This window comes from Dendropsophus ebraccatus, chromosome 1, assembly GCF_027789765.1.
Source record: "Dendropsophus ebraccatus isolate aDenEbr1 chromosome 1, aDenEbr1.pat, whole genome shotgun sequence".
Taxonomy (NCBI): domain Eukaryota; kingdom Metazoa; phylum Chordata; class Amphibia; order Anura; family Hylidae; genus Dendropsophus; species Dendropsophus ebraccatus.
Window position 1 is genome coordinate 98,986,887 of NC_091454.1, and position 13,084 is coordinate 98,999,970.

At 37.9% G+C, this 13,084-nt stretch overlaps 1 protein-coding gene across 1 annotated transcript in view; it reads left to right on the forward strand.

The window, feature by feature from the left end:
- ADAMTS20 (ADAM metallopeptidase with thrombospondin type 1 motif 20) overlaps positions 1–13,084 on the forward strand; it is a 140,126-nt gene that overhangs the window by 72,298 nt on the left and 54,744 nt on the right. The window contains exons 13-21 of the mRNA XM_069975985.1: positions 1,590–1,771; positions 1,862–1,998; positions 3,186–3,303; positions 4,399–4,494; positions 6,025–6,191; positions 7,795–7,924; positions 8,660–8,786; positions 10,955–11,165; positions 11,887–12,051. Coding sequence (XP_069832086.1) covers positions 1,590–1,771; positions 1,862–1,998; positions 3,186–3,303; positions 4,399–4,494; positions 6,025–6,191; positions 7,795–7,924; positions 8,660–8,786; positions 10,955–11,165; positions 11,887–12,051 — 1,333 coding nt within the window. The remainder of the gene's footprint in view (positions 1–1,589; positions 1,772–1,861; positions 1,999–3,185; positions 3,304–4,398; positions 4,495–6,024; positions 6,192–7,794; positions 7,925–8,659; positions 8,787–10,954; positions 11,166–11,886; positions 12,052–13,084) is intronic.

The following is a 13,084-nucleotide window of genomic DNA, read 5'->3' on the forward strand; positions in this document are numbered from 1 at the left end:
GTGTGCCCATGCAGTGGTTTACGCCCACATATGGGGTACCATTGTACTCAGGAGAACCTGCGTTACAAATTTTGTGGTACTTTTTTCCTCTTGTTCCTCGTGAAATTGAGAAATTTCAAACTAAAAGAACATAATATTGGAAAAATTTGAGTTTTTCATTTTTACTGTCTACTTTTGAATACTTTCCTCTAATACCTGTGGGGTCAAAATGGTCACCACACACCAAGATGAATACTTTGAGGGGTGCACTTTCCAAAATGGAGTGACTTTTAGGGGGGTTCTATTCTGCAGACATTACAGGGGCTCTGCAAACGCACCTGGCGCTCGGAAACTTCTGCAGCAAAATCTGCATTGAAAAAGCTAATTGGCGCTCCTTCCCTTCTGAGCCCTCCTGTGTGCCCATGCAGTGGTTTATGCCCACATATGGGGTACCATTGTACTCAGGAGAACCTGCGTTACAAATTTTGGGGTACTTTTTTCCTCTTGTTCCTCGTGAAATTGAGAAATTTCAAACTAAACGAACATATTATTGGAAGAATTCAAGTTTTTCATTTTTACTGTCTTCTTTTGAATACTTTCCTGTAATACCTGTGGGGTCAAAATGGTCACCACACACCAAGATGAATTCTTTGAGGGGTGTACTTTCCAAAATGGGGTGACTTATGGGGGGTTTTCTCTCTGCTGACACTACAGGGGCTCTGCAAACGCACCTGGCGCTCAGAAACTTCTTCAGCAAAATCTGCATTGGAAAAGCTAATTGGCGCTCCCTTCCTTCTGAGCCCTGCTGTGTGCCCATACAGTGGTTTACGCCCACATATGGGGTACCGTTGTACTCAAGAGAACCTGCATTACAAATTTTGGGGTGCTTTTTGTCTCATATTCCTTTTGAAAATGAGAAACTTTAATCTAAACGTATATATTATTGGAAAATTTAAATTTTCAATTTTTTTACTGCCTAATTGTGAATACTTTCCTCCAGCCCCTGTAGGGTTAAAATGCTCATTATACCCCTAGATTAATTCTTTAAGGTGTGTAGTTTCCAAAATGGGGTCACTTATGGGGGTTTTCAGGATACCAGACTTCTAAATCCATTTAAAAAAAGAACTGGTCCCTAAAAAAATCAGTTTCACGAAAATGTGATAATTTGCTGATAAATTTCTAAGCCCCATAACACCCTAAAAAAGTAAAATATGTTTACCAAATTATGCCAGAATAAAGAAGACATATTGGTAATGTGACTTAGTAACTAATTTATGTGCTACGACTTTCTTTTTTTAGAAGCAGAGAATTTCAAAGTTCATAAAATGCAAATTTTTTAAATTTTTCATGATATTTTGATGTTTTTCATAAAAAACACACAAAGTAGTGACCAAATTTTGCCACTAACATAAAGTGCCATATGTCACGAAAAAACAATCTCAGAATCGCTAGCATACGTTAAAGCATCACTGAGCTATGAGAGCATAAAGTGAGACAGGTCAGATTTTGAAAAATTAGCCTGGTCATTAAGGCCCAAACTAGCTGCAGCACAAAGGGGTTAAGTATGCGGTAACCATGATATTCATTTTAATACTAAAAATATTTTGCAGGCCAAAAAATGGAGGAAAATATTGTGTCGGAAGAAGGATGAAATTCCGATCTTGTAATACTGATTCTTGTCCCAAAGGAAAGAAAGATTTTAGAGATGTGCAGTGTTCTCAGTTTGATGGCAAACATTTTAATATCAATGGTCTTACCACCAGTGTAAGGTGGATCCCAAAATACAGTGGCAGTAAGTATAAATTGTGTTCCTTCTTTTTCATATGAAGGTAACTAAAGCAGAAACTTCACAGTAACAGAGAATAAATTATTATTTGTACAGTCCTGATGAAAGATCGGTGCAAGCTGTTTTGTCGTGTTTCTGGGACGTCATCCTATTACCAGCTAAAGGACAGAGTTGTAGATGGCACGCCATGTGGTCCTGAAACCGATGACATTTGTGTTCAAGGATTATGCAGGGTATGAAATTCAAATTAAACAATTTAATAGATTTTCACAAAATAAAATACAGATATCTACTCTTTATTTTGTCTTTAGGCTATGTTCACACAACGTATAAATAATGGCCGTTGTTTTAAATGCAAATTGCATTTAACATTTAGGAATGCCCCTGGGCAGCATTTCTCCTATTCATCACCTGTGTGAACACTGCACATGAGCTGGATTGTTAAATTACCTGTGCAGTTTTCAGGCAAGTGATGAATAGGAGAAATGCTGCCCAGGGGCATTCCTAATGGTGAAGAGGGTGGGGAGAAGGGATGAAGAGGCCGTGCAAGCCTAGGGCACAGACACTCTAGGCGACGCCAATTTGACACAGGGCTGCAAGTTTAAAAGTTGTGTTCTAGAACAATAACTGCATCACCTGCTGAACGGACCCCAGGACAGATCTTAGATTAAAAGCGTCGGAAGGTACAAGCGTTTTGGGGGGGGGGGGTGGAGATTGTGGGAACAGAGTTGCTTTAAAGGGGTGCTCCAGCGTAGGGGCACTTTTTGGGGGGACCGGGGAGGAGGTGGCTGAAATAAAAGACGTCCACTTACCTCCCGGTTCCAGCGGCGGGTCCCGCATCACGGCGCTCCGGTTCCCGGCCTCTTCCGGGTGCCTGACGCCGCCCGAGACGCTACATCTCAGGGCCGCTCAGCCACTCAGTGAAGGAGGCGGGATCCGAGCGGCCTTCAGACGGATCCCGCCTCCTTCACTGAGTGGCTGAGCGGACCTCAGACGTCACGTCTCGGGCCTGCGTCAGACACCCAGAAGCAGCCGGGAACCGGGCACTGGAGCGCAGTGATGCGGGACTCGCCGCTGGAACCGGGGTGGTAAGTGGACGTCTTTTATTTCAGCCACCTCCTCCCGGTCCCCCCAAAAAAGTGCCCCCACGCTGGAGCACCCCTTTAAGATGAGTTAATTACAGACACATCTGCACATCCTATCATTTAGAAGAAAAGTTAGCCTTGTCTAAGAAATGTGATAAATTTTACAGCCTAACTAAATATTAGTTTAAAATAAATGAGTGAAAGCTGTATTTTCTTTCCCATTGTGCTTTACAGCTATATTAAGTATTATAATGATGTGATTTAAAGTTGCACCATATATCTGAGGTATATTTATGTGATTATCTGCATCAAATAAGATTTATTTTTTCTTTCAGCAAGCTGGCTGTGACCATGTTTTAAATTCCAAAGCAAGAAAAGATAAATGTGGTGTATGCGGGGGTGATAATTCTTCCTGCAAAACTGTTGCAGGAACCTTTACTAAAGCTCAGTATGGTAATGTAGATCCTTAAAATTGATAATTTTCTGTAATACATATACTGTAGTTCTTTTTGTTAACATATTCTATTTTTTTTAAATACTACGACAATCTCTACTACATTGTTTTTTGTTTTTTTTTACTTCTACCACTTTTTATGAAAAGATATGTTTTATACTTTTATAACATTTCAAGAGTACTGAAATACATTTTACCATCTACTAACAATTGTGGGTTTTTTTTTGTTTATTTTTAATTGGAGAATAGTTTTGACAATTGCTGTAATTCTGTAATCAAAAGATTTTGCTCCAGTATACGTACAATTCCTAGATTGTATGTATAAAGTGTCCTGATACCTGTTTCCCAGCTGCTTTACATGAAAGATTGTGATTTGGCTGAAGAATACTTTGCTTTGCACTCTAAATTGTGTTTGGTTATTGTGTATTATTTGTATACTGCTACTTTCCTTAACACTGCTACACACTGCTTATACTGAAATATATTGTCAGTGCAAGGGTTAACATTGGTTCTGTGCCTTTACCACACCCAGTTACATGTATAAAAGGGGTCACATGATATCTCTCAACCAGTAAGCACATTCTCTAGTCTAGCTTCTTGTTAAGCAGGAAAAGATTAGGCCTACTTTTGGCCAAATCACAGCCCGGCTCCTGTTTGTCAGACCAATCAGGCAGCTATTTAGCATGCCTGATTTTATCCAAAACACCTGGTTCAGACAACTTTTTTTTCTAATGTGTGTGTGGGCCTGTAGATTTGGAGGAATGCTTTGGTTTTATGTTAGTATACTTTATTCACTATCTAATATAAACAATCTAATATAAACTATAGCTGCATGATGTTGCTGATAATCCCTGCAACATTGCTCGGTTATTGGGATACAGTGGGGGACATAGTTTACATAGCATTCAGAATGCATTCCAAACACAGCCTAACAAAGTTATGTGTAAGTATAGTGCAACCTTAACAGGTGAGCTTAATATCATGAAGCCTACCCTATTTTTACCACTGCGCAGTAATGTGCTGTGCTCCTTTCTATTTTAGTTGTATTGTTTCAGTGTTATTGCTATGATATAATCCACACTTCCATTTTCTAGGATATAATATTATTGTGAAGATTCCTGCTGGAGCAACAAACGTTGATGTTCATCAGCACAGCTATTCTGGCCGTTCTGATGATGACAACTACCTGGGTAAGTGTATGAAAACATTTGTAATCATTCATATAGCTGGCACTGTTTTTTTTAACTCCTTCCCTCTTGGGCTAATATTTGTTTTTGTGTTTTTTCCTCCTCGTGTTTAAAAGGCCTTAGCGCTTGCATTTTTTCACCTACAGACCCACACTAACCTTTATTTTGTCCACCACTAATTGTACTTTGCAATGACAGACTAAACTATACTGCGAAACTAGAAGAAAATTACATGCGTGGTGAAATTTTAAATAAAACACAATATTTTTAATTTGGGGGATTTTTGTGTTTAGGCCGTTCACCCTATGGCAAAACTGACTTGTTAGCTATATTCGTTGGTACAATTAAAATGATATACAATTTGCATAACATTTATTTTATTTGACAGCTTTTAAAAAATTAAAGCCTTTAAAAAAAACTAAGTGTTCCTTAAAATTGTTGTATTATCATCATCATTATAACGCTTTTATTTTTGGTCTATGGGGCTGTGTGAAGTGTCATTTTTTGCGCCATGATCTGTACTTTCTATCTGCACATTTTTTTCTGGATTTGATGCGACCAACAATGTGCAATTTTGCAAATTGGTTTTTATTTGCCCTTACACCGTTTACATTGCGAGATCTGAAATGTGATAATTTAATAGTTCAGGCGATTATGCAGGCGATACCGAATATCTTTATTTAATTTTTATTTATAAAATGGGAAAAGGAGGTTGTTTCAAACTTGTATTAGAGGAGGGAATGTTTTACTAAAAAAAAAACACTTTTTTTTAAGCTTATACATTAATTAGAAGTCCCCCTGGGTGACTTCCAATATAACTTCACTAATCCCTCATAGTATACATTATATAGCACTGATCGACGAGATCAGTGTTGTATTACTCTAGTCTGCTGCAGACCAGATCAATAGATTATCAAGCTAGGATCAGCGTCATTCCAATACTGAGTCCCGGGCCGATAAGAGGAAGGGATCCCCCCTCCATGATCGCATCGTCCACGGGGGATCCAGCCACTAGACCCCCACGGAGGGGCTGTAAATGACATTTAAATGCAGCTGTCATGTTTGACAGCTGCATTTACTTGTCCTTATTAGCTTGTGCGGTGACCGGCCGCACCCACTATTGGCCACGGTCCCGGGCTGCAGAGGTCCCCTCTCTGAACCTACTCACCCGCAGCAGGACATGTCGATTGTTTGCAGTAAAAGGTCATCTGGTCCATCTAGTCTGCCCTTATATTATCTGCTTTATTTTCATCTTAGGCTAGATATATATTATCTAGATTTATGTTCACTTATTGTAGATTTACCAACCACATCTACTGGAAGTTTGTTTCAGGGACCTGCTACTCTTTTATTAAAATATTTAACTTACACCATTTATCAGAATGTACCTCTATAGCAAAAGTTGCAGTTCTTTTAAAAGTTGATAAAATTTCTTCTAAAATGTCCTGTGTTCAACATGATGCTAATATATGGTTAGTAAACATGGTTTCCACAGAAATGTTGCAATATTTAATGTATTATTTTTTGTTTCAGCTCTGTCAGATGGTCAAGGGAATTTTGTCCTCAATGGAAATTTTGTAGTAAGCAGGTTTAAAAGGGAAATAACTACACGAGGTGCTGTTTTGGAATATAGTGGTTCAGACAATGTAATAGAAAGAATAAATTGTACGGATCGCCTAGAAGAAGATTTAATTCTGCAGGTAAATTGGTTTGTAAATGGAACTATTTGGAACCAAAGTCACACCCCTCTAAACCAATTTAAGGCTTTAACAAATCTTTACCACCATGTCCCCTCAAATTTTTCTCTTTTACAGCATGTCCCTATATATTTGGAGAGAAAAGGTCACCATATACATTTGTTAAAAGTCTGTCAAACCCCCAACTTCAGCAGGACAAGCCAACTGTCTAAAGTTGCCTCCTGACATTCCCTTAAAATATATTAGTTACCCCTCTCTCCACAAAGAACACATGTGTTGCTGTTGAATGTTTATGGCAATTTTTAATGGCAGAGCTGCAGTCCAGAGGTCGTGTTTCCACAATCATAAGTTATGGGTACCAGATTACTTATACTAGGACATTCATCCAGGGATTTATTCCAATTACCCTTTTAGAGTCATAAAATTATTTTTCTCCCTGCTATGGGGCAATTGGCTTCTGCCTCATGATGGTTTTTGCCTTTTTTTTGGATCAAAACACTATGGTTAGGCTATGGAGAAAGAACGGTGACAAAAGAAAAACTGTGTGAACAACTAATAAAAAGCATCCGCTGTCTGCAAAAGACGTCTGAAAATAATTGTCATGATCATTATTTTAATGTCCGCGGCAATAACGTCTATTATTCAATACATTGTGTGCATTGGACAGTCGTCTTCCCATTGACTGCAGTGCATTGCATTGCAGTCAGTTAAATTGCAGCAATAACGGACATTTTTTTAAATTGCAAAAATTGCAATTGCGTGCGCCTTTTGTCTATTTTTGACATTGTGTGAACATAGCCTTATACTGTAGATTGAACTTGATGGACTTTTTTCTTTTTTCAACCTTAACTATGTAACTATAAAAAAAATTTGGTAGTGGGAACACCCATCATTTGCAAATTTTGCAAATTGTAGAGTATAATTATGCAGAATTTGAAATGTTACTTTTTGTAAATTTAATAATTGTGGGCCATTGAGTATACCCATTTAGTATGTGATTAAGCAGTTGCATTAGCAGTTCTCTAGAAAACTACAGTGGTATTTGTCAAACAGATATTTTCTGCCTGTTGAAACATAGCATGATATTAAAATCTATGAAAACATTTTGGTTAAAAATTGCCATTCAGGAAATTAAGGGTTCTGCTGGAGACATTTAGCACCTGGAGGGATTTGGAAAGGGTCATCCTTTCCTTTCTTTTGTATATTTCTACCTCCTATGGAACTGGTCCAATCTTCATCTTCCCTCTTTCTGGATTACAGGTGATGGAGACTGGTGCTATAATGAAGAGGGAAAAGGGAGAAAAGGACTCTTTCCAAATCCAATAGAGCCCTTAAGCTTGTGAGTGCTTTCATACTAAGAAAAAGTGTTCAGTGTGTTATGCTATGCGTCACATGTTTTGACTAGATTTGTCAAGGCAGACATATCTTAATGTCAGTATTTCTAATACACTAAAATTCGCTGACAATTTCAGTATTACATACCGTAGTTGTTTTATTATCTACATTGATGTAATATTTAGATGAATAGGTGGTATAGTTTTATTTTTTATAAGTAAATAATAACATCCAATGTTTTCTTTTGTAATTTTTATCAATCTGGTTTCAGATCTTATGTGTTGGAAATTTATACAATCCTGATGTTCGATATACATTCAGTATTCCTATTGAGGATAAATTTAACCAATTTACCTGGGGCAAGTATGGGCCATGGCAGGCGTGCAATAAGATATGCCAAGGTAAATGTTTATGTATATTTTAATGGGGAAACTTAAAGTGACTGTGTCATTTAGAAAATCACCTATGAACTACCAGCATAGTCATGTAGAATGCAAAAAAGGGATACATATAATATGCTTGAATAATGTGTCTGATTCTTTATTTCATTGGGAAAAAGCACTATTATGTAACATTTAAGGGAAAGGGGCATGACCCAGGGTCTGTTGTGCCCTAGGACTGCAACACATCTCTGCTTTAAATTCCTGTTCTTTTCCTTACATCGTCATTGCACAGGTTCCATCAAAATATAGGGAAAAGAGGCCTGTTCCTGTAAGACAGCACAAGTGCCACACCGTAATGCAGATCAACAGTTCATGTGCATTCTGCTATGCGGGTGGTTCATAAATGATTTTCCAGGTCACAATGCTTTTTTTAAACATTGATCTATTTTAATTATTGTGTGAAAATGCAAACTCTGTTAGGCTGGCTTCACATCTGTAGAGTGTCACCGGTTTTGAATGGATCCTAATAAAACGGATAATACAAGGATGCAAATAAAACAGCTTCTTTTTACATCTATCACCATAAACATAAATGGAAAATTGTGAATGGAAGTTTAAATTTTTTTGTTAAAATAATGGAAAGAAAATGTGAGCAGACGTGAACTGAGCTGAACTGAGACAAAATCTGAGTCTCTGAAATCAATTGGAATTATAAAACAAAGATTTGAAATGTATTTGTTTGGGGTGTTACAGGTGTTCGGAAAAGAAAAGTTACCTGCCAACGTAAAAGTGACCAGGCTGTTGTCTCTGATCAAAGATGTGAATATTTGTCTCGGCCAGAGTCCATTACTGAGTCATGTAACACAGATTGCCAGTTAAGGTAAATGTAACTTTAAAGGGTTATCCAGCGCTACAGAAACATGGCCACTTTCTTCCAGAGACAGCACCACTCTTGTCTCTAGTTTAGGTGGGGTTCTATTGAATTGAATGGAACTTAATTGCAACCAGAGAACATTCTTCTATGTTCTAGAAGCACAGATAGCTATATGAAAGGTATCATGTGTCTTCTTAACCCTTTCCCGCATGTGGGAAAGCAGCCGAAAGCAAACGAGTGCTTACAGCATAAGTATATACAGCATAGATCAATGAGTGATCAGTGCACTTATACTAGAAGTCCCCCAGGGGGGCTTCTAGTATAAGTGTAAAAGTTGAAAAAAAAGTGATGTTATTAATAAAAAGCCCCCTCCCCTAATAAAAGTCAGAATCACCCCCCTTTTCCCATGTTATAAATAATAAATAAATAAATAAACATGTTTGCTATCGCTGCGTGCGTAATCGCCCAAACTATTAATTAATCACATTGCTGATCTCACACGGTAAACGTCGTAAGCGCAGAAAATCCCAAAATGCAAAATTGCGCATCAAATCCAGAAAAATTGTAATAAAAAGAGATCGAAAATTCGTATATGCGCAATCAAGGTACCGATAGAAAGAACACATCATGGCGCAGAAAACACCTCAAACAGCCCCATCGACCAAAGGATAAAAGTGCTATAAGCATGGGAATGGAGCGATTTTAAGGAACATATATTCAGTAACAATGGTTTGAATTTTTTTACAAGCCATTACATAATATAAAAGTTATACATGTTACATATTGTTGTAATGGTAACGACTTGAGGAACATATATAACATTTCAGTTTTTCCATAGAACACATGGTGTAAAAACGAAGCCCCCCAAAGAAAAAGAATTGTGTTTTTTTTCAATTTCACTGCGCATATAATTTTTTTCTGGTTTCGCAGCATATTTTATGCAAAAGTTCAGCCTGTCATTGCAAAGTACAATTAGTGACGCAAAAAATAAGGGCTCATGTGGGTCTGTAGGTGTAAAAATGCAAGTGCCATGGCCTTTTAAGCACAAGGAGGAAAAAATGAAAATTAGCCTGGTCCTGAAGGGGTTAACCTAACAAATATCTAACAGTAGTTTGAAACATGAATTGCAGCTGACAAATTCATTTTAAAAAAAAAGTACAATTCAACAAGGGCTTACAAGCTTCTGTACAAAGGAAGGTAGATTTTGAGGGTAAATGATGTTTATATGGGATTGTTAGCAGGGTTAGGCTATGTTCACACAACGTATTTTCAGCTCTGTTTAAAATGACGTCTTTTATTTTGAGTCTAAAATAACGGACGTTTCTAGAAGTCTGGCCTCCCCTTAGTGCAATGACGGTGTTTGCACATTATTTTAGTTTGGGATTACTAATTGCCCTTTGGTTGTGGCTTAATTGAAAAATCCATTGAATTTAATAGTAAAAACGGAGAAAGAACGGTGACAAAAGAAGAACTGTGTGTGAACAACTAATACAAAACGTCCGCCATTTGCAAAAAACATCCGAAAATAATGTTCATGTTCATTATTTTGACTCCCGCGGCAAAAACGTCCGTTTTTCAATGCATTGTGTGCATTGGACGTCCATCTTCCCATTGACTACAATGCAATGGCATTGCAGTCAGTTAAATTGCGGCAAAAACTGACGTTTTTTTAAATAACGAAATTAGGCGTTTTTTCTCCATTTTTGACGTTGTGTGAACATAGCCTTATTGTAGTTTATGGGCTTTTCTAAAAAGATGAGTTTTCAGGGTTTTTTTTGGAGGCAGGTGGAGGTCTGATTAGTTGTGATAATGAGTTCCAGAATATGGGGGATACATGACTCAAATCTTGGAGATAACTGCAAGAGAAGCACAGGAGGAAAGCTATAGGTGGAGGTCTTGTGAGGAACACAGATTATGTGAAAGGAGGTATTGTGAGATTAGCACAGATATTTATAAAGGGGACAGGTTGTAGACTACTTAGTATGTCATTGTTTATAATGTTAAATGATTTCGCTGGGCAATAGGTTGTGAGTAAAAAAGACTGGCAGTGTTGAGAGGCAGAGAAAGAGGGTATGATGACGATCATCATTATGAAATAATAGCCATTGTTTGGCCTCAATTAAAAATAAAGTAAAATAACGTGTCTGTTCTGCCTAATGTTTTCCTGCCTAAAGGTGGTATATTACTGGTAAAGGTGAATGTTCATCACAGTGTGGACCTGGACACCGGTTGCTGGATGTACGCTGTATAAAGTATTCATCTCTAAGAGGTCTGACCACACCTGTGGAAGATAAATTTTGTATCAACCAACCTAAGCCTCCAGTCCGTGAATCTTGCCATGGAAACTGTCTTTCAGCCAGCTGGCGATATTCAGAATGGTCCCAGGTAAGGATTTATTTGTTGATGTAAATTATAATTTAGGTCGTATGCAAAAAAGTAGAATATAATGAATTATAGCACTCTTACTATGTAAGTGCATGGAGCCCTTCTCCTACAGAGAGTCAGAGAACACAGCGAGCCTGAAAGTTCAGCAGTCAGTTGAAGTGCTTCTCCCAAGTCTACGATTAGTGGTTGTGTGAACACCAAAATCCATACTGATGAAAATTTTGACATGTCTCTAGCACACTTCAAAAGTATATTTTAAATGACAGGGACAATTTAAGGACACAGACAAATTTGTTAAGGACCACTGGAATTTTCATATTTTTATTTCTTACCAGACCAAACTTCTCTATTTATCTACATATCTGTGCAAGGATTTTTTTTTCTTTTTGCATGACTTGTCAGTTTTTAGCGTAGACTGCATGCACAGTAAGTTCTTGTTTATTTTAAGTAAATGTAATATATTGGCAGAATGGATAAACAGTTTACCATGTTAGACAAATAACTTGATTGTATTACTACTAGCTAGAGGCTTGACCATGATAGTAGTTTCCGCCAATCCCAGCCATCAATGTTAGAGGGTGACTGTCAATTGTAGTCATCTTACGGTGGGTGGTTGTGCATGTTTGTTTAGATGCTGGAGGGGTAGTTTATTGTCCTGATTATGTTGTTGCAGTATTTTGTTATAAATATATATTTATACTTTTTTTATTCTAAATGGCAGTGCACTCAGAGCTGTGGAAGGGGAGTGCAGACAAGAGAGACTTATTGTATGAATAATTTCGGTCATCGTTTGGCTGATAGAGAATGTAGTGAAGAACAGAAAGTGGTGACCCAGAGCTGTAATGAACACTCCTGCCCTGTTTGGACTACCAGTGAGTGGAGTGAGGTAATGAGTAGCTGTACAATTAACTATTTCAAGACCTCAATGTTCCTCAATGTTTCCAGGGAAAATATGTTTTCTTGAATAACCCCACTCGCCTATGGGCATGAACAGGGGCTTGGCCAAAGTTAAGAATGGCATACAGGTCTCAATAAATGTCCCCATTTGTCTACATAATGACATGCTTATGAGACAATGTTCATACACAATAAAATAAAAGCAAAATTTGGCAGTAAAATAGCTATAAAACATAGCCAGATTTTTTTTAATCTTATATTGTGCTACATTAAAGGGAATCTGACAGATGTAATTCAGGTTCCACACTGCTGACACTGAGATTACTGTTACGTCAAAGAGACACCTGGTACCTGATATCCATCTGTGCTTCCAGAATATAGAAAATGCTTCAGTTATCCAGTAAAAAATGTCAGTAAGGCTTTCCCAAGCTCCTGATCTACTGCAAGATGGAATTCCCCCTATTTGTCCCATTCTAGATAGATAGATAGATAGATAGATAGATAGATAATGTGTTGCTGCTTATATATGTTATTCACCTGAGGAAGGGTCCGGTCTGGCCTTGAAACACAATGTGCCATTGTCTGTTTTTATATACATTGGTGATTTAATAAAATGTTTCTCTAGTCATTGCACCTTGCACTTTGTGGATGATCTGCGTCTGAAAAAGCTGTGATTGATCTTTGTGGATTGAAGGACTGTATTGCTTGCTTACCCTGGTGTGGGTTCACAGGAAGGCTGTGGTCCTAGTCCTTTAATGAGGGTGGAGAGTTGTGCCTTACGCTTGCACAACACCACCAAGTGAGGGAGTCAGCACATAACACCACTTCACTTCTTCACTTCTCTCTCCCGTACCTGAACCTGCTTAATTGACAGTCATCTGCAAGCTAAGTATAAGCAGGATGGGAGGGGTGGAGGCATTATAGCCTTCAGGAGATCAGGAATTTAGGAAAGTCTCTCTGACTCTTCTTACTAAATTGAAAATGCAACCATGTTTAATACCTATTTTATGGCCGTATTTTGC